Below are 20,172 nucleotides of genomic sequence, written 5' to 3'. Positions count from 1 at the left end.
TTGATATTTCTCCTGGCAATCTTGATTCCAGCTTATGCTTCTTCCAGCCCAGCGTTTCTCATGATGTACTCTGCATATAAGTTAAATAAACAAGGTGACAATATACAGCCTTGACGTACACCTTTTCCTATTTGGAACCAGTCTGTTGTTCCATGTCCAGTTCTAACTGTTGCTTCCTGACCTGCATACAGATTTCTCAAGAGGCAGATCAGGTGGTCTGGTATTCCCATCTCTTTCAGAATTTTCCACAGTTTATTGTGATCCACACAGTCAATATGAAAGAAAACAGGAGGCTCTGGGATAAAATCAGACAGAAACTGGGAGGCAATCAGGTCACATGTGAAAAAATCCAGGGAGCCCAGAGGCCAAATCAGAGTGAAATTAGGGGGTATGAAGTAAAATCTGATAGAAACAAGGGGTTCTGAGTTAAAATCGACAGAAACAAGGAGGTAATGAGGTAAAATCTTAAAGAAACTAGGATATATTCAGGTACATACAGACAGAAATTAGAAGCTTCTGAGAGAAAAATCTAACAGAAAATAAAGGGATCTGTGGTAAAATCTGAAAGAAACTTTGGGATCATGAGGTAAGATCTGGAAGAAACTAGGGGGTTCAGAGGTAAAATCTGACAGACACTAGGGGGTTTTCAGGTAAAATGTGAAAGAAACTAGGGCTTTCTGAGGTAAAATCTGAGAGAAACTAAGGGGTCCTCAGGTAAAACTGACAGAAACTAAGGGCTCTTGAAGTAAAATCTGAGAGACTAGGGATGTCTGAAGTAAAATCTGACAGAAACTAGGGCTCCTGAGACAAAATGTCAGAGAACCTAGGAACTAGGGGGTCCTGAGGTAAAATCTGAAAGAAACTCGGGGCTCCAGAGGTAAAATCTGACATAAACTAGGGACTCCTGAGATAAAATCAGGAACGAGGGGTTCCCAAGGTAAAATCTGACAAAAATTAGGGACTTCAGAGGCAAATACTGACAGAAACTAGAGGCGGCTGAGGTAAAATCTGACTGAAGCTCAGGATTTCTGGGGTTAAAATCTGACAGAAACTAAGGGTTGCTGAGCTAAAATCTAAAAGCATCTAGGGGCTCCTGAGGTAAAATCTGACAGACACTAGGGAAATCTGAGGTAAATTCTGACAAAAAAATCTGACAGAAACTCGGGACTCCTAAGGTAATTCTGACTAACTTGGGGCTCCTGAGATAAAATCGTACAGAATCTAGAGGCTCCTGAGGTAAAAATCTGACAGAAACTTAGGAGATCTGAGGTAAAATCCAGCAGAACATAGGGGCTCCTGAGGCAAAATCTGACAGAAACTCGGGGCTCCTGGGGTAAAATCTGACAGAAAGTCAGGACTGCTAGGTAAAATCTGACAGAAACTGGGGTTCCTGAGGTAATTTCTGACAGGAACTAGGGGGTCCTGAGGTAAAATCTGACAGAAACTCAGGGCTCCTGAGGTAAAATCTGACATAAACTAAGGACTCCTGAGATAAAATCTGTCAGGAACAGGGGGTTCCTGCGGTAAAATCTGATAGAAACCTGGCACTCCTGAGGTAAATTCTGAACGGAAACTCTGCAATTCTGAAGTAAAATTTGACAACCTAGGGGCTCCTGAAGGAAAATCTGACAGAAACATGGGGCTCCAGAGGCAAAGTCTGACAGAATGTAGGGGCTCCTGAGGGAAAATCTGAGAGAAATTTGGGACTTTGAGGTAAAAATCTGACAGAAACTAGGGGCTCCTGAGGTAATTTCTGACAGGAATTAGGGGGTCTTGGAGTAAAATCTGACAAAAACTAGGGGCTTCTGTGGTAAAATCTGACAGAAACTAGGGGCTCCTGAGGCAAAACCTGACAGAAACTTTGGCTCCTGAGGTAATTTCTGACAGGAACTATGGGCTCCAGAGTTCAAATCTGACAGAAACCTGGGGATTTGAGGTTAAAAACTGACAAAATTTAGGGGCTCCTTAGGTAAGACCTGATAGAAACAAGGGCTCGTATGGTAAAATCTGACAGAAACTCTGGGCTCCAGACACAAAATCTGACAGAAACTCACAGTTCCTGAGGTGAAATCTGACAGAAACTCGGGGATCTGGAGGTAAATAAACTCTGAAAGAAACTTGGGTCTCCTGAGTTAAAATCTGACATATATCCAGGGCAATTGAAGTCAAAACTGACAGAAACTTTGGGCTCCTGTGCTAAAATATGACAGAACCTTGGTGCCCATGAAGTAAAATCTGAGAAAACCTAGGTGTTCCTGAGGTAAAATCTGACAGAAGCTTGGACGTCCTAAGGTAAAATCTGACAGCTCACAAGGAGTCCTGAGGAAAAATCAGACAGAAACTCACAAGGCATGAAGTACAATCTGAGGGCTCCTGAGTTAAAGTCTGATAGACACTTGGGGTTCCTAAGGTAATATCTGATAGAAACTACGGGCTCCTGAGGTACTATTTGACAGAACCCAGGGGCTCTTCAGGTAAAATCTGACAGAAATCAGGGGCTCCTGAGTTAAATTGTGACAGAAACTAGGGGCTCCTTAGGTAAAATCTGACAGAAACATGTGGTTCCTGAGGTAAAATGTGACAGAAACTAGGGGCTCCTGAAGTAAAATCTGACAGAAACTTGGGGTTCCTGAGGTAAAAGCTGACCTGGGTTCTCCTGAAGTAAAATCTGACAGAAACTCGGGGCTCCTGAGGTAAAACCTGACAGAAACTGGGGGTTCCAGAAGTAAAATCTGACATAAACTAGGGACTCCTGAGATAAAATCAGGAACGAGGGGTTCCCGAGGTAAAATCTGACAAAAATTAGGGACTTCAGAGGCAAATACTGACAGAAACTAGAGGCAGCTGAGGTAAAATCTGACTGAAGCTCAGGATTTCTAGGGTTAAAATCTGACAGAAAGTAGAGGCTGCTGAGCTAAAATCTAAAAGCATCTAGGGGCTCCTGAGGTAAAATCTGACAGACACTAGGGAAATCTGAGGTAAATTCTGACAAAACTAGGGGCTCCAGAGGTAAAATCTGACAGAAACTCGAGACTCCTAAGGTAATTCTGACTGACTTGGGGCTCCTGAAACTCGAGACTCCTAAGGTAATTCTGACTGACTTGGGGCTCCTGAGATAAAATCTTACAGAATCTAGAGGCTCCTGGGGTAAAAATCTGACAGAAACTTAGGAGATCTGAGGTAAAATCCAGCACAACATGGGGGCTCCTGAGGCAAAATCTGACAGAAACTCGGGGCTCCTGGAGTAAAATCTGACAGAAAGGCAGGACTGCTAGGTAGAATCTGACAGAAACTGGGGTTCCTGAGGTAATTTCTGACAGGAACTAGGGGGTCCTGAGGTAAAATATGAAAGAAACTCTGAGCTTCTGAGGGAAAATCTGATAGAAACTCAGGGCTCCTGAGGTAAAATCTGACAGAAACTGGGGGTTCCAGAAGTAATATCTGACATAAACTAAGGACTCCTGAGATAAAATCTGTCAGGAACAGGGGGTTCCTGCGGTAAAATCTGATAGAAACCTGGCACTCCTGAGGTAAATTCTGAATGGAAACTGCAATTCTGAAGTAAAATTTGACAACCTAGGGGGTCCTGAAGGAAAATCTGACAGAAACATGGGGCTCCAGAGGCAAAGTCTGACAGAATGTAGGGGCTCCTGAGGGAAAATCTGAGAGAAATTTGGGACTTTGAGGTAAAAATCTGACAGAAACTAGGGGCTCCTGAGGTAATTTCTGACAGGAATTAGGGGGTCTTGGAGTAAAATCTGACAGAAACTAGGGGCTCCTGAGGCAAAACCTGACAGAAACTTTGGCTCCTGAGGTAATTTCTGACAGGAACTATGGGCTCCAGAGTTAAAATCTGACAGAAACCTGGGGATTTGAGGTTAAAAACTGACAAAATTTAGGGGCTCCTTAGGTAAGACCTGACAGAAACAAGGGCTCGTATGGTAAAATCTGACAGAAACTCTGGGCTCCAGACATAAAATCTGATAGAAGCTCACAGTTCCTGAGGTGAAATCTGACAGAAACTCGGGGGTCTGGAGGTAAATAAACTCGGAAAGAAACTTGGGTCTCCTGAGTTAAAATCTGACATATATCCAGGGCAACTGAAGTCAAAACTGACAGAAACTTTGGGCTCCTGTGCTAAAATATGACAGAAACTTTGTGCCCCTGAAGTAAAATCTGAGAAAACCTAGGTGTTCCTGAGGTAAAATCTGACAGAAGCTTGGACGTCCTAAGGTAAAATCTGACAGCTCACAAGGAGTCCTGAGGAAAAATCAGACAGAAACTCACAAGGCATGAGGGACAATCTGAGCAAACCTAGGGGCTCCTGAGTTAAAGTCTGATAGACACTTGGGGTTCCTAAGGTAATATCTGATAGAAACTACGGGCTCCTGAGGTACTATTTGACAGAACCCAGGGGCTCTTCAGGCAAAATCTGACAGAAATCAGGGCTCCTGAGTTAAACTGTGACAGAAACTAGGGGCTCCTTAGGTAAAATCTGACAGAAACATGTGGTTCCTGAGGTAAAATTTGACAGAAACTTGGGGTTCCTGAGGTATAATCTGACATAAACTAGCAGCTTCAAAGGTAAAAATCTAACAGAAACTAGTGGCACCCGAGGTAAAATCCGATTGAAACTACAAGCTTCTGAGGTAAAATCTGACAGAAACCAGGGACTCCTGAGGTAAAATCTGCCAGAAACTCGGGGCTTCTGAGGTAAAAGCTGACCTAGGTTCTCCTGCAGTAAAATCTGACAGAAATTAGGGGCTCCTGAGCAATATCTTACAAACCTAGGGGCTTCTGAGGTAAACTCTGACAGAACCTTGTTGTCCTAGGCTGTGACTATATTTGTGTGAAAAATTAGAACAGGCAGGAAGTCCATGAGTGATTTACAGGACTGAAATACTAGGGAGAGTTGTTGACTGGAAATGGATGATGTATTTCTCTTATGAGGAGGAAGATATTCTAAAGATAGAGTGTTCGTGGATGTTCAAATTTGAGAATGTATTGTAAACCATAGGATCATTCACCTTAAAATGATGTATATTATGGATTGTAAATTGTATATAACAGAGACTATGAAGATTCTGATGCTGATAGATACAAATCAGTCTCAAATGATTCAGAAAATAAATGTTTTGCATCCAGAGCATGTGCTGTGTGAAGGTAGGTGTGTGTGTTTGTAAACTTATAAATTCAGGAAGAGAGTGTGAGAAAACAGGATATAAGAAAAGCAAATATAGCAACGTTTAAAACATAGTGAAATTTCTGAAAGCTCCTGTATAGAACTTCTAAAATTTTATTGAAGTTTGTAATTACTACAAAACAAACAAAAACAAAACAAAACAAAAAAACCCCAGCAAAACCAAATGAAAGCCTGAGTTTAGGAGTGTCAGGAAGCATTTAACAGGAGGCTTCCTGTGTGCTGTTTTGGATCTGCCATGAATCCTCTGTTCCTTATTAAAATTAAGAGGAGTGGCAAACAGCTCCCGGGGCTGAGGAATGCATGCATTTCCTTCCTTAGTTTTTCCATATGATAATAGGTAACTATTTACGACCCTCATCCTTTATATGAACCAAAGGGCAAAAGTGATTATTTACAACCCTCTCTCTTTGATACAGATTGCCTTATGTTTCCTTGATAATCTGTAAGTCTGGACTTTTGATCTTTTTCTGAACAGAGCTACCTTGTAAGACAGTATATATACCCACACTATGTTGAATAAAACACCCTCGTTCCATCAGAGCTTGGGTCCCCTTGTCTTTCTTTTTCTCTCTCTTTCTCTCTCTCTCAGGCTAATTCTTTGGAGCGCAGAAGCCTGCTGAGCTCACTTTCTAGTCTGGGCTTGCAAGACCCTCGCAAGAGGGCGCCCTGTGCCTGCGTGAAGCAGTGCAAGCCCTGTGTCAAGGGCTTTACTGGTTTTCTGCGTAAACCAAGGAATATCAGCCTCTTTCTCTCTCTCTTTTACTTTCTTATCGTCGACTCCGGACCACCATGTTCCGGTCCATTAAAGGACCTCAACATAGGAGAAAGGGTTAGTCCCTTCTGACTGAGTCCAAAGGATGTATTGGTCTCACTTCCCCATGAACTTGGAGCACTGTGTACTATATGAGTTGCAGTAATAAACAGCTTCACCCTCAGCCTGTGTGGCCCAATTCCTAACAGGCCACAGACCTGTACCTGTTGAAGACCTCCATGAAAATGGATGGACTAACTTGTAAGTGCATTATAAACCACTGAACTCTACACCTTATAAGTGGACTTCCCTGGTGGCTCAGATGGTAAAGCGTCTGCCTACAGTGTGGGAGAGCTGGGTTCGATCCCTGGGTCAGGAAGATCCTCTGGAGAAGGAAATGGCAACCCACTCCAGTACTCTTGCCTGGAAAATCCCATGGACAGAGGAGCGTAGTAGGCTACAGGCCATGGGGTCACAAAGAGTGGGACATGACTGAATGACTTCACTTCACTTCTTCTATACCTTAAATGAGGACTGTCATTTGATGTGAACACTGTTTAAAATAAATGTACTAAGCCTTAGATGGCGATTGAATGCAACTGAAACCCGATTCAGGAAATGAATGTTTTGTTTGCCATGTGTGAGTGTGCTGAGTATGCACACTAATGGATGTGTATATTCATGTGCACATTCAACTACATATACAGATGTGTAGAGAGAAAATGAGAGCTAAAATCAGATAATGGGACTCAAGTATGGTAAAGTGTTAAGTATAGATGGATCTGGGGAAAGGATATGAATCAGTTCTTTTTGAAATCTAATTCATTTAAGTTTGTAATTGTTGACAAATAAAATGATAACAAAGAAGGAACAAATGAAAGTTTGCAAGTAGGTGTGAAGGTATTTGAGGGACCGGATGCAAAGAGCCCACTCTTTAGAAAAGACCCCAACAGTGGGAAAGATAGAAGGCAGGAGGAGAAGGGATGACCGAGGAAGAGATGGTTGCATGGCATCATAGACTCGATGGACATGAGTTTGAGCAGGCTCTGAGAGATGGTGAAGGACAGGGAGGCCTGGGAAAATGAAGTCCATGGAGCTGTAAGAGTCGGACACTACTAAGCAAATGAACGACAGCAGTGGAGGTTTTGGTCTCACTTCCCCCTAAGCTTGGACCACTGTGCACAGTGCTATCACTTCTAGGAGAGCTCCAATAGTAATCAGCCTCGTCCTCAGCCTGGAGCCCAGAGATGGTCAGGGTGGCTGTGTTCCCGGACTTGGAGCCAGAGAACCGGTCAGGGATTCCTGAGGGCCGTTTGCTGACATTACATATCAGAGTTTTGGGGGCTGAGCCCGGGAGCTGTTGGTACCAGCCCACACCATTATAACTCCCTACATCACAGCTGGTCCCAGCACAGGAGATGGTGACCGTCTGTTCCAGATTCCCAGACACTGAGGAAGGCTGAGTCAGGCTAGACTGGGCCCAGGACCCTGCAAAGAGGAGAAACACACTCTGGTCAGATCCCTGCTGGAACCCAGGTCACCCTGAAGACAAAGACACCAGGGATCCGTCAGAGATCCCCGGGGTCCCTTCCCTGGAGGCCTCACCTGAGCCCTGAGTGAGGATGGTGGTGAGGAGCAGAGCCCAGGCCATGGTGGAGATGCCCCAGATGCTGCCTTCTGAGCCCGCATCTCTGGGCCTGGTCCCATACCTCTCTTATCCCCTCTCCCAGAGGAGGGCGGGGTCCCCATGCAAATCTGCTTCGTGCATCTGCCCCTCCTCATTCTCTGCTCACCTCTGGCCTGGCCCTGGACACTAGAGTCTCTATGTCCGTGGACAGCAGGTCTCCTCTGAGAGGATGGAAATGCTTGGATACATCATCCTTAGTCAGGACACTGACTATTACTGGTCCAGGAAATGGGGCCCTCCTGGATGGTCCCCGACGTCCCGATTGGGAGTCAAGATGTCCTTGGCTGATAATCTGGTAATCACTCTCTGGGTTTTGAAGGTGAGGACAGGGGCCAGAGGGGCTGGGGTTTCTTAGAGATTCAGTCCTGTCTCCTCCTGTCACTGCAGGAGACCTGGGGGTGTCCATCCCCTCCTTATACTATCCCCATAGCACCATGATTCCTCTGCCCCCTGTCTCGGCCTCTGCTGGGCTCTGAGTTTGAACCCTGGGGCCTTAACTGGTCTTTGTATAATAGGAAAGGGCCTATGAAGCAGAGCAGGTTGAGGACATTTCACCCCAGTTCGCACTTAGAGGCTCAGGAGGTGGCAGGAGAGGGCTTCATACAGGTCAGGAAACCACACCAGAACCTCCCTAAACCCGGGCAGGGCTTCACTGCCCCCTGGTGGCCTCAGAGGGTAAGGACGGTTGCCCCAAGGAGGCAGCTGAGTGGGGTTGACCCCTCAACTCTGACCCCTCCACCTTCTCTTGTCCTCCTTCCAACTCTAGCCAACCTGTCCGCCCTTATCCCCTCCATGCTCCAGTCACTTTATTCAGAAACTCCTTTCAAATGAAATGTTGGCGGGGCCAACACACACCAGGAGACCCTGTCCCTCCCGCAGGCCATTCCTGCTTGTCGGGGCCACCTTGTCCCAGCGGTAGATATGGACACGGAGGTGAGGAGACGGTGGAACTGAAACCAATCCCAGCCAGGAGGAATCCTGGATGAGAAACCTGGGGCACAGAACATGTACGCCACCTTCTCAGAGCGCTGAAAGGAAACATCGCCCAGTGGGACACGGAGAGTCAGCAGGACCGAGAATGACCTGAAGGAGAGCAGGAGAGCAGGGTGAGGCTCTGGGCACAGGACCGTGGGGTCAGGGTTCCCTAAAGGGTGCAGGTCCCGGAACATGGTTCCCTGGAGGCCTGGCCTGTGCCCTGAGCAGGACGATGGGGGGTGGGGCCGAGCCAAAGCCACCGTGGACACACCCAGGATGCCTCCTCCTAGGACTCCCACCAGGGACGGGGCTCTCTTAATCCCCTCGTGTTCTGAGGTGAAGGGGTGCCTCCAGACACATGAGCTCCTGAACCCCAGCTCTGGGCCTCCTGGCTGCTCTCTCCTTTCTGGGCGTGGCCTCTCCCTCAGGTGAGGAGGAGGGGCGGGGTCAGGGTGATTCCCTCTGCACATTCCCTGGGCTGAGCCTGCATCACCAAGCTCAGCAGCACCCTTGCAGGGACCCCCACTCTCCATCCCCTCACACCCCCGGGAAAGCCCCCACCCTGCCCTCTACAATGCACACCCTGAATGGTGCCGCCCATCCTAGAAGGTCTTGCCTCTCCCTTCCTTTCCTGACTTCCCAGCAGGACACAAAGACTGACCCTGATGTCTCTAGAAGCTTCCTCTGTTGACCATCTGTCACAGGTGATGCAGGGCCCTCAGGTGTATGAGGCTGTCTTCTACTTGGGGGGCAGTAGGGCCATTCTCTCAGGAAGTGTCAGTGTGGGCACTGAGCTGGCCCGTCGTATGTGGTCCCCGCCTGGTTCCCCTCCTGATTCTGCCGCGTTTTCACTCTGAATGGGGCCACCTGGAGAGACCCTCCCTCACACCTCATTGTCCTCCACAAACAGCAGGTGCATCTCAGCCCTGGGCCCACAAGAGCAGCCCGACGACACAGGGACAGAAGGGCCCAGGGATGAGCATCTCCTGACTCCGGACAGAAAGCGGAGCCCTGCCTGAGGGCAGGGCAAGGGCCAGGCCAACACTGTGAGGCTGCTTCCCAGACATCTGTCCTCCTTCACTGACCCAGCTCGTCCCTAGACCATCCCGTCTGTCCTCTCTTCCTGCTTGGACACCCATGTTGGAGACACAGAACTCACTGGTTTTCCTCCTCTGATTTTCCAGGACATTTTATACTTCCTTTCATTTCTTCCTGAAGGCACTACAGGCTCAGCTCTTGATTCTTTCAGAATGAATATAAAGTGAGTATCACAGTTGTTACAAAAGATAGTATCTGAATTTCCTATGGCCTAGTATTTAGGACTTGGAGTTTTCACTGACATAATGCTGGGTTCAATCCCTGTTCAGGGTACTAAGATCCCACAAGCCCCACAGGGTTGCATATAATAGTAATAGTAATAATAATAATAATAATACCAACTCAAAGTGCATATTCAAAAACTACAGCAATATAGGTGATCAACAAAATAAAATGCTTAACAGATTAGATAACACAGAGTAAATAATACAGGAGATTTACAAGTGGCCATTCCAGGAAAAAGTTATGATGGAGTTCTCTGCATTAGCTTTAAATATTCATCTAGGTTCGTAGTTATTCCAAGATAAAATAATAGCAAAGAATAAATAATCCTGAGTTTAGAGGTGAAGGGGCTTGAGTTAGCTCGGAGGACGTTGTGGTCTCACTTCCCCATGAACCTGGACCACTGTGCAAGTGGTTGCTGCTTCTGTCTGAGCCACAGTGATAATCAGCCTCGTCCTCAGCCTAGAGCCCAGAGACAGTCAGGGAGGCTGTGTGTCCAGGCTTGGAGCCAGAGAAGCGATCAGGGATCCCTGAGGGTCGTTTACTGACAGCATAAATCAGCAGTGTGGGGCCGTGCCCAAGTGCTGCCAGTACCAATCTACAGAGTTATAACCATGATGCCACTGCTGGTCTCAGAACAGGAGCTGGTGACCGTCTGTCCCAGATTCCCAGACACTGAGGGAGGCTGAGTCAGGCCAGACTGGGCCCAGGACCCTGCAAAGAGGAGAAACACACTCTGGTCAGTTCCCTGCTGGGGCCCAGGTCATCCTGAGGACAAAGACACCAGGGATCAGTCAGGTCCCCGGAGTCACTTCCCTGGAGGCCTCACCTGTGCCCTGACTGAGGACGGTGATGAGGAGCAGAGCCCAGGACATGGTGGAGACGCCCCAGATGCTGCCTTCTGAGCCCACAGCCCTGGGCCTGGTCCCCAGACCTCTCATCCCTTGCATGGAGGGGCCCCCATGCAAATCTGTTTCCTGAACCTGCCTCTTCTCATTCTGTCCTCACCTCTGACCTGGCCCTGGATACTGAGTCTCTGTGTCCTGGAAGGAGGTTATAACTCCAGGGATTAAAACTTTGTGACACATGACATGACATGTAGATAAAGGGCTCAGATGGTAAAGAATCTGCCTACACTGCAGGAGACACTATCCCTGGGTTGGGAAGATTCCCCTGGAGAAGTGTATGGCTACCCACTCCACTATTCTCACCTGGAGAATTCCATGGACAGAGAAGCCCGGCAGGCTACAGTTCATGGGGTCCCAAAGAGTTGGACACGACTGAGCCACAAATTTTTTTGTTTTTAGATACAGGAACATGAATTTTTTTTCACTGGTTGGCAGAGAGAGAAAGACCAGAGGAAGCCCCTCAGGTAATGAGCACCAGGACCTTCAGTGTCTCTTCCTGGATGTGACTGAGTCTCTGGGACCCTCAGAGATGGGCCAATCCCCATCGCCCTCTGCTGGAAGCTAATCTTCGAGGTCTCTATTGTGGGGACAGAGACAAGCCCAGCAGGGGAAACTTCTGCTGTTTGCTAAGTGGCTGGTGGGACCCCTAGCTGCAGCCTTGTCCCATCTTCACCTCCCCCAATCCGCCACCTCTTTGTTCTGAAGCATCTGCACTGTCAAATCCAGGAGCAGATCCTTGACTGAGCAGCCCCTACCCCAGGCCCCAGCGAGCTCCCGGTGCATACTATTCTTCCTGTGGGGGCAGCAGGCACAGCGCTGGCAGAGGGACTTTCTTTTATGATTCAGGAGCTGGCTTCCCACCCAGGAGACCGTCTACCCCTTGGAATCTGTCCCTCTGTGTCCCACTAACATGGACATCAGCCCTGTCCCAGGAAGAGACAGCCATCGACGGCGTTACGGTCACAGTTTCTCATCCAGAAGACGGAGAAGTAACCTTGGGGTCCAGGGAGCACTGAGCAGATTGTGGGGAGGGACAGGCTTAGGAAAGTCACCCTGAAAATCGTTCTTGATGTCAGGCTCCTTTGTGAGTCAAGCTTGGGTGGATTCTGACATAAGCAGATAGGAGCAACGTCAGGAGGAAGTTGAGGGACACAAATCTACCCAGTTTTCAGACAGGCATCTGTGTGGCTATTATGGGAGGTGTCCCAAGAGCAAGTCCAAGTTTGTGTAAATGACCTGACATCAAAAGCACAGTTCACACCAAGCTGATTGGAATTAACTCCCTGGACTCAAACAGGTAGAGAGTCTGATTTTATAAAGTGTCAACACAGGGGACTCTATCCCCACAGAGCAAATCCCTGCTTCCTTCCCTGGTGGGTGGAGGGGACCCAGGAGTGCTAGTTAGTGTGTGTTAGTTAGTGTGTGTGACTGTGTATATATGTGTGTGTGTGTTTCTTCAGAGCACAGCCTGTGTTTGTGCATAACCAGGAACTGATGGCGAGAGGCTGGGTTTCCTTGATCTGCGTCCTGAGATCGGGTAAGGAATACAAAAAGGATTTGTGTAGAGAACACTTACCAGTCTGAGAGCAATGGCCTCAGAAAGACAAGCCTTCAAAACTCCCTTGGTTTGATCCTGGGAATGAGATTTCAGGAAGGGTCCAGCTATTCCCCAATAAGAATGACCCCTTGTCCAAACTGTCCTGCAAACTTACGCTTTATGCTAGACCTCTGACCACCCCTTGGAAGTCTGGAATTTCTGTAGAGGCCAGACACAGGATACCTAGGAGACTGAGGGCAGAAAAGGACCTTGAGGGTCTGTCTGATGAGCTGCCCTGGGGCACAGCTCTTCTCAGGCTTTGTCACAACTCAGTGCAGGGTTGAAGCCCTTCCAGTGGCTGCAATAAGAAAGACCTCCTGGAAGCTTCTCCTGGTTTCCTTGACCTTCACCTCATCCAGCACTGACCTTGGCTTATTTTGCTTTGTCTCCAGTCCCTGAAGGAGATCACAACCACCAGAACAATTGTCTATTGAGAATCTTCTTAGTTGTCAAAAAATGGGGGTTTTCAAAGAACTTTTATGATGTGCTTTGTGCTTAGTCTCTCAGTTGTGTTGGACTCGTCTGTCTGTGGGAACTTGGAAAACCAAGCCGTTTCTGCTGTGCAGTGTCCCTCTCACGGGTCATACTCTACACTCAGCCTAGAAACCTGCCAGGGCCTGATTCGAGTTGTTGGTTTAGAAGAAAAGGGTGGCTTTGCAGATGGAGGTCCTCAGGACAATCAGCAGAGCTTGCACTATTGATTTCTCGGGAACTGTGACCTTTTCCTCAGACCATGCACCCACTCAGATGCAGCTCAAAGAGGAGTAACAAAAACTATGAAAACACCCCTTCCTCTTCTTCTCATCCCTCAGAAGGGTCCTCAGGTGCCCTCTCATCTGCCAACGCTTCAAGATCAGATGGAGACAAGCAACCAGCAGAGTCAGAGCAACAGGGAGCCTGTGACCTCAGGTGGGTTTTGGTCTCACTTCCCCATAAGCTTGGACCACTGTGCACACTACCACCACCTTTATATGAGCTACAGTAGTAGTCGGCCTCGTCCTCAGCCTGGAGCCCAGAGACAGTCAGGGTGGCTGTATTCCCGGACTTGGAGCCAGAGAACCGGTCAGGGATTCCTGAGGGCCGTTTGCTGACATTATATATTAGAGTTTTGGGGGCTGAGCCCGGGAGCTGTTGGTACCAGCCCACACCATTATAACTCCCTACGTCACTGCTGGTCCCAGCACAGGAGGTGGTGACCGTCTGTCCCAGATTCCCAGACACTGAGGGAGGCTGAGTCAGGCCAGACTGGGCCCAGGACCCTGCAAAGAGGAGAAACACACTCTGGTCAGATCCCTGTTGGAACCCAGGTCACCCTGAAGACAAAGACACCAGGGATCAGTCAGAGATCCCTAGGGTCCCTTCCCTGGAGGCCTCACCTGAGCCCTGAGTGAGGAGGGTGACTGGAAGCAGAGCCCAGGCCATGGTGGAGACGCTCCAGATGCTGCCTTCTGAGCCCGCAGCCCTAGGCCTGGTCCCCAGACCTCTCATCCCTTCCCCCAGAGGAGGGCGGGGACCCCATGCAAATCTGCTTCCTGAACCTGCCCCTCCTCATTCTGTCCTCACCTCTGACCTGGCCTGGACACTAGAGTCCCTATGGCCCTGGACAGCAGGGCTCCTCCGAGAGGATGGAAACTCTTGGACACGTTGTCCTTAGTCAGGACACTGACCATTACAGCCCAGGAATTGTGGCCCTCTTGGGAGGTCGTCCCTGTCCACTCTGAGAGTCACCATGTCCTTGGCTGATAATCCTGACAATCACTCTCTGGGTTTTGAGGGTGGAAGGTGAGGTCCCCTGAGGAGCTGGAGTTACTTAGAGTTCAGTTCCATCTCCTCCCAGCACCACAGGAGATCTGGGGTGTCCATCTCCTCCCCCAGTTGTCCCTTCACAGGACGGACCCCCTGTAGTCCTGTCCCCTGCCTCAGCAGGGCTCTGAAGATGAGCCCTGAGAACTTTATTGTTGGTTGTAGTCCAGGCCTCATAAAACAGAACAAATGGGTCACTGCAGCCCACATTCCCTTAGGGGGCTCAGAAGCCAGCAGCTGGGGCTTCACGCAGGTAAGGAAGCCACACCAAAACCTCCCCACACCCAGGCCTTTGCTGCCCCCTGGTGGCCTCAGATCCCACTGACACCATTACAGTCAGGGAGCATGTAGTCAGGGATCCCCCAGATGCCACGGGATCCTGGGACCGCGGTCTCTCTGTCACCTCCGTCATCCCCACTGGGACACACAGCTATCAGACAGGTGCAGCCTCTCACCAGAGTATGCACGAGGGGCCAGGACTCAGAACCCTGTTTGGTGTTCAGTAGCTAAGACCCTTCCTGGCAGTGCTGTGCCTGGCTTCTGTGGGGTGCTGGGATGGGTCATGACCCTGTTCTGGTCAAGGTGATTCGATCATGAAGATACTGACCTGTGCATTTATAGGAAAGGAAAAAAGATAAAAAGCAAAGATTTTTAAAAATAATAATGATGAGAATATTATAATTAGATTGAGCTTTCTAGTAGGAGGACTGGATTAGTCAGGGTTCTCTAGGGAAACAAAACAAATAGAAATATATACATACATATATTTAGTGAGGGATTTTTTAAAGGTTTATTTATTTATGTATTTGTTATTTTATTTTTCATTTTTGGGTGCGCTGGGACTTCCTGCTGTGCTTGAGATATTTCTAGATACGGCGAGCGGGGCAGCGCTCTAGCTGCGGTGCGCGGGCTCCTAGTTGCTTCCTGTGCAGCGTGGGCTCTCGGGTGAGTGGGATTCAGTAGTTGCGCCTCCCGGCTCTAGAGCAGAGGCTCGGTACCTGTGGCTCCCTGGCTAGGTTGCTCCGTGGCACGTGGGGTCTTACTGGAACAGGGATTGAACCCTTGTCTCCTGCACTGGCAGGTGGATTCTTCAACCGTGGACCATTAGAGAAGTCCCTGTAATGGAGGATTTTATGTATGGAATATATATATATATTATATTTATATAAATATAATTATATACAGAAATATGTACATAGAGAGATTATTGTTGATTATTGAGCAGGCAAGTCCCAGGACCTGCTCGCCTCCTGCTGTATAGCCTGGGTCCTAAGAGGCCACAGAGCTGTGCTGAGAGGGGGGACCCCTGTCTTAAGGCAATGGAAGTGGCTGGACCGTGGGGTGATAATGAATGGACTAACTTGTAAATGCATTATAAACCACTGAACTCTACACCTTAAAATGATGACTGCCATTTTAAGTGAACTCTGTCTAAAATCAATGTACTAAGCCTTAGATGAGGACGGATGCAACCTCTTTCCAAAGGTTTCGAAAATGAATGCTCTGTTTCCGTGTGTGTGTGTGTGTGTTAACTATACATACTTATGGACACGTACATCCATGTACACATTCAACTACATGTATATATACAGTGAGAATTGAGGCTTTTAAACTGTGGTGTTGGAGAAGACTCTTGCAAGTCCCTTGAACTGCAAGGAGAGCAAACCAGTCAATTCTAAAGGATATCAATCCTGAATATTGATTAGAAGGACTGATGCTGAAGCTGAAGCTCCAATACTTTGGCCACATGATGCGAAGAGCCGACTCCTTAGAAAAGACCCTGATGCTGAAGAAGATTGAAGGCAGGAGGAAAAGGGGGTGATAGAGGATGAGATGGTTGGATGGCATCCCAGACTCAATGGACACAAGTTTGAGCCAGCTCCGGGAACAGGGAGGGACAGGGACAGGAAGGACAGGGAAGCCCGGTGTGCTGCAGTCCGTGGGGTCCCAAAGAATCGAACATGACTGAGAGACTGAAAAGCAATAGAGAGGGAATGAGAGATAAGCTGATATAATGAGAAATAAATATTGGAAAATGTTAAATGTGGATGGATCTGGGGAAAGATATGAAGTAGATCTTTCTGAAATCTTCTAATTCAATTAAGTTTACAATGATTGTCAAATAAAATAATAACAAACAGGAGACCAATGAAGCCCTGCAATCAGGAGTTGAAGGTGCTTGAGGGAGCTCAGAGGTGGTTTTGGTCTTAGTTCCCCTTGACCTTGGATCACTGTGCAAATTGCATCCACTTCCACGTGAGCCACAATAAGAGTCAGCCTGGAGCCCAGAGGTGGCCAGGGTGTTCCCAGAGTTTGAGCCTGAGAAGCAAACAGGACCCCTGAGGACCTTTTACTGACATCATAAATCAGAGATTTTAGGGCAGAGCCTGGGTTCTCCTGATACAAAGACACAAGGGATTAACCAGAGGTCTCCAGGGTCCCTTCCCTGGAGGCCTCACCTGAGCCCTGAGTGACGAAGGGAAGAAGGAACAGAGCCCAGGCCATGGCGGAGATGCCCGGACGCTGCCTTCTGAGCCTGCAGCCCTGGATCTGGTCCCCAGACCCCTCTCATCCCCTCCCCCAGAGGAGGGCGGGCCCCCATGCAAATCTGCTTCCTGCCCCTGCCCCTCCTCATCCCTCTGCTCACCCTCCTCTGACCTAGCCCTTTGTTCTAGATACTTCTGCAGCCCTGGACAGCAGAGCTTCCTGAGAATTAACTCTTTCACATGTTGAGTGAAAACAGAACGAGTCTTTGACAGGATGTGGGGAATGAACCCGGGGTTTCCTATCTTTCCACAGGTCATCATGGTTCCTGGGGGAGGAATCCCAGAATGTCCCCTCCTGGCTGATGCAGCAAAGAAGAGAACTGGGGCCCCGATGGCTGAAAGATCCATTTTCCCTCCCTTACAGAAGTCAAACGCAGAGCTAGGAACAAGTATCCCCTCAACTTCTGTTTTTATTTTTTATTTTTTTGGCTCTCTTGGGTCTTCAATGTGGCTTGTGAGCCCTTTAGTTGGGGTGCATGGAGTTAGTTGCTCTGTGGCCTGTGGGATCTAAGTCACTGACCATGGATGGAAGCTGCATCCCTTGCATTGTGAGTCTGATTCTTAACTGCTGGACCACATGGGAAGCCCTCCTCAACTCCTTTTTTTAAAAAAAATTGTTTTTGCAGAGCTGTCCTGGGCAGTACAGTGGTTAGGATTCCACACCAATACTGCAGGGGGGCTTGGGTTTGATCACTGGATGGGGAAGGAAGATGCTGCATGTCATGCAGTGGGGCTAAAAAAAATTTTTTTTATAAATAAACTTTTTAAAAAGGAGAAAAAACAAAGAAATATTTATTGAAGTATAGTTGATTTATACTGTAGTGTTAATTTCTCCTGTACAGCTAAGTGATTCAGTCATATGAACATACACATTCTTTATCACATCCTTTTCCATTATGGATTATCACAGGATATTGAATACAGCTCCCTATGCTATGCTGTAGGACGTTGGTGTTCATCCATTCTGTGGACAATAGATTTGCTAGTCCCAAAGTCCCAATCTGTGCATCCCGGCTCCGCAGCTCCTCCTTGTCCCCCTCCATGGGGAGGGTCGTCATGCTCCCCTCCGTCTTCTCTCTACAGTGCTCTGAGACCTAGGTCTGAGTCCTGGGCTATTTATTAGCACTTCTGAAGATGATTTATTGGAGCATAAACATTTTGATACATAAAAGGGGGTCCGTGGGAAGCAGTTCTAGACACTTCATACCCAACAGTATAAGCCACAAGTACCTTTGCCAAGCCCTGGCCCTTGCTGCCTCCTGTGGCTGCCTGCATGTTTAGCTGCGGAGTTGTGTCTGACTCTGCTACCCTGCAGACCATAGCCCAGGCTTCCCGGGTGGCTCAGCTGGTAAAGAATCCGCCTGCAATGTAGGAGACCCTGGTTCTATTCCTGGGTCGGAAAGTTCCCCTAGAGAAGGGATAGCTACCCACTGCAGTATTCTTGGGGTGGCTCAGACAGTAAAGAATCTGCCCACAATGCAGGGGACCTGGGTTCGATCCCTGGGTTGGGAAGATCCCCTGGAGGAGGGCAGGGCAACCTACTCCAGTATTCCTGCCTGGAGAATCCCACGGACAGAGGAGCCTGGCGGGCTACAGTCCACAGAGTCGCAGTGTCGGACACGACTGATGTGATTTCGCTCCCACACACACCCTCCCACCTCCCCCTTCCTCATTCAGCTCAGTACCAGGCCCCCTGACCCCCACTAAGCTCATTTCTTTGTCGTTTAAGTCCCTCCAGGATGGGATGTGTCATCTGCTCCACCAGGTAGCCGGACCCTCACCCAAGACTGTTTAGCTCTTCCCATCACAGCCTAGGCACCAGGTCACACCTGCGAGGCAAGTGTCCACAAGACAAGTGACTCCATGGCCAGTGACAGGAAAAGCGAAAGGCTGACTCAGGGATTGAAAAAGAAAGAGGAAGATGTTTGGGGAGAACTGATTGTTTTTGATTCATGACTATTGCTTGAGTTTTAAGTGTTTTAAGCATTCTTTGTGCTTTTTTTAATAAGATTATTTTTTGATGTGGATCACTCTTTAAGTCTTTATTGAATTTGTTACAATACTGGCTCTGTTTCACGTGTCTTGGCTTTTTGACCACAAGGCATGTGTGATCTTAGTTCCCCAACCAGGGACCGAATTGCACCCCTTACACTGGAAGGCAAAGCCTTAACCACTGGATGGTCAGGGAACTCCATTTTGGGGCTTTTTATTTTAGACCCTGGCTAAGATAATAATGTCTGTTATTTAAGATAATACTAAGCCCCACAGTCTGTAAGCTGCAGACTCAGGAAAGCTGTCGGTGCAATTCAGTCCTGGTCCTGAGATCTGAGAACTGGAGTTGCTGATGCTCTAAATCCCAGTCTGAAGACAGAGAAAGATGAGACAACAGTGAGACAGGAAATGGGGGCAAGTTCCGCCTCCCTCTGCCTCTTGTTCTACCCAGACCTTCAATGGACTGGATGCATCTCGGCTCCTCCTTTGCTCCAAGTCCTGAAGCTTAGTACGCAGGGGAGTGGGCAGATGCCCTGGCACCGCCAGGAAGGGGCTGGGTCGAAAGACCTGCTCTTCTAGTTAAGTTTCTCTCCACACACACCTAATTGTCCCCCCTCCACCACACACACCCTGGGGAGGGGCCTCCTGCCCTCCTCATAGGCAAGCTCCAGGCCTGTCAGAGCCCTGAGTCTGAGTCTAAGGTGGATGGATGCTGCCCTCCCCCCAAAGGCTCCTGCCTTGCTCTCCCTCTGTGCTCATCTCTAGAGACCCCAAAAGGATTTTCTAAAATGGTGATTTCCCCAAATCTGGACATTTGGCCTTGGGAACGCACACCAGCCATCCCGGATTCTCTCCAAAACCTGCCTCATCGGTTTAATCCTGCAGCAGACTGAGAGACCAGAGGCTGTGCAGGTATGGAATTCTTGGCAGTCCAATGGTTAGGGCTCAGTACTTTGGGCCCAGGTTAAATTCCTGGTCAGAGAAGGCAATGGCAACCCACTCCAGTGTTCTTGCCTGGAGAGTCCCCGGGACGGTGGAGCCAGGTGGGCTGCTGTCTCTGGGGTCGCACAGAGTCGGACACGACTGAAGTGACTTAGCAGTAAATTCCTGGTTGGGAAACTAAGATTCTGCAAGCTGTGAGGCATGGCTAAAAAAAAGAGAGAGACTGTTTTGTTAAGTTTCTCAGTTGTGTCTGACTCTTTGTGACCCCATGGACTATATAGTCCACGGAATTCTCCAGGCCAGAATACCAGAGTGGGTTAGCTGTTGCCTTCTCCAGGGGATCTTCCCAACCCAGGGATGAATCCAGGTCTCCTGCATTGCAGGCAGAGTCTTTACTAACTGAGCTACTATGACAGAATTTTTTCGTATTTCTGAAATAAATCATATT

At 48.4% G+C, this 20,172-nt stretch overlaps 1 pseudogene and 2 gene segments (V, D, J or C); all 3 read right to left on the bottom strand.

Moving 5' to 3' along the window:
- The window catches only part of LOC104980254, a 13,859-nt gene extending 5,357 nt beyond the window's left edge, over nt 1-8,502 (bottom strand). The window contains 2 exon segments of the V gene segment in view: nt 7,020-7,442; nt 7,560-8,502. Of these exon segments, the coding sequence occupies nt 7,020-7,442; nt 7,560-7,605 (469 nt within the window).
- On the bottom strand, nt 7,733-10,995 carry LOC104980253 (annotated as a pseudogene).
- Nucleotides 10,996-13,242: 2,247 nt separating this feature from the next.
- LOC104980252 lies at nt 13,243-14,426 on the bottom strand. The segment is given in 2 exon segments: nt 13,243-13,700; nt 13,818-14,426. Coding segments are annotated over 2 exon segments (570 nt in total).
- Between the last annotated feature and the right edge of the window lie 5,746 nt (nt 14,427-20,172).

Source organism: Bison bison, unplaced genomic scaffold (genome assembly GCF_000754665.1).
Source record: "Bison bison bison isolate TAMUID 2011002044 unplaced genomic scaffold, Bison_UMD1.0 scf7180017864495, whole genome shotgun sequence".
NCBI classification, from domain to species: Eukaryota; Metazoa; Chordata; class Mammalia; order Artiodactyla; family Bovidae; genus Bison; species Bison bison.
This window is presented reverse-complemented; position numbering and strand designations above follow the sequence as displayed.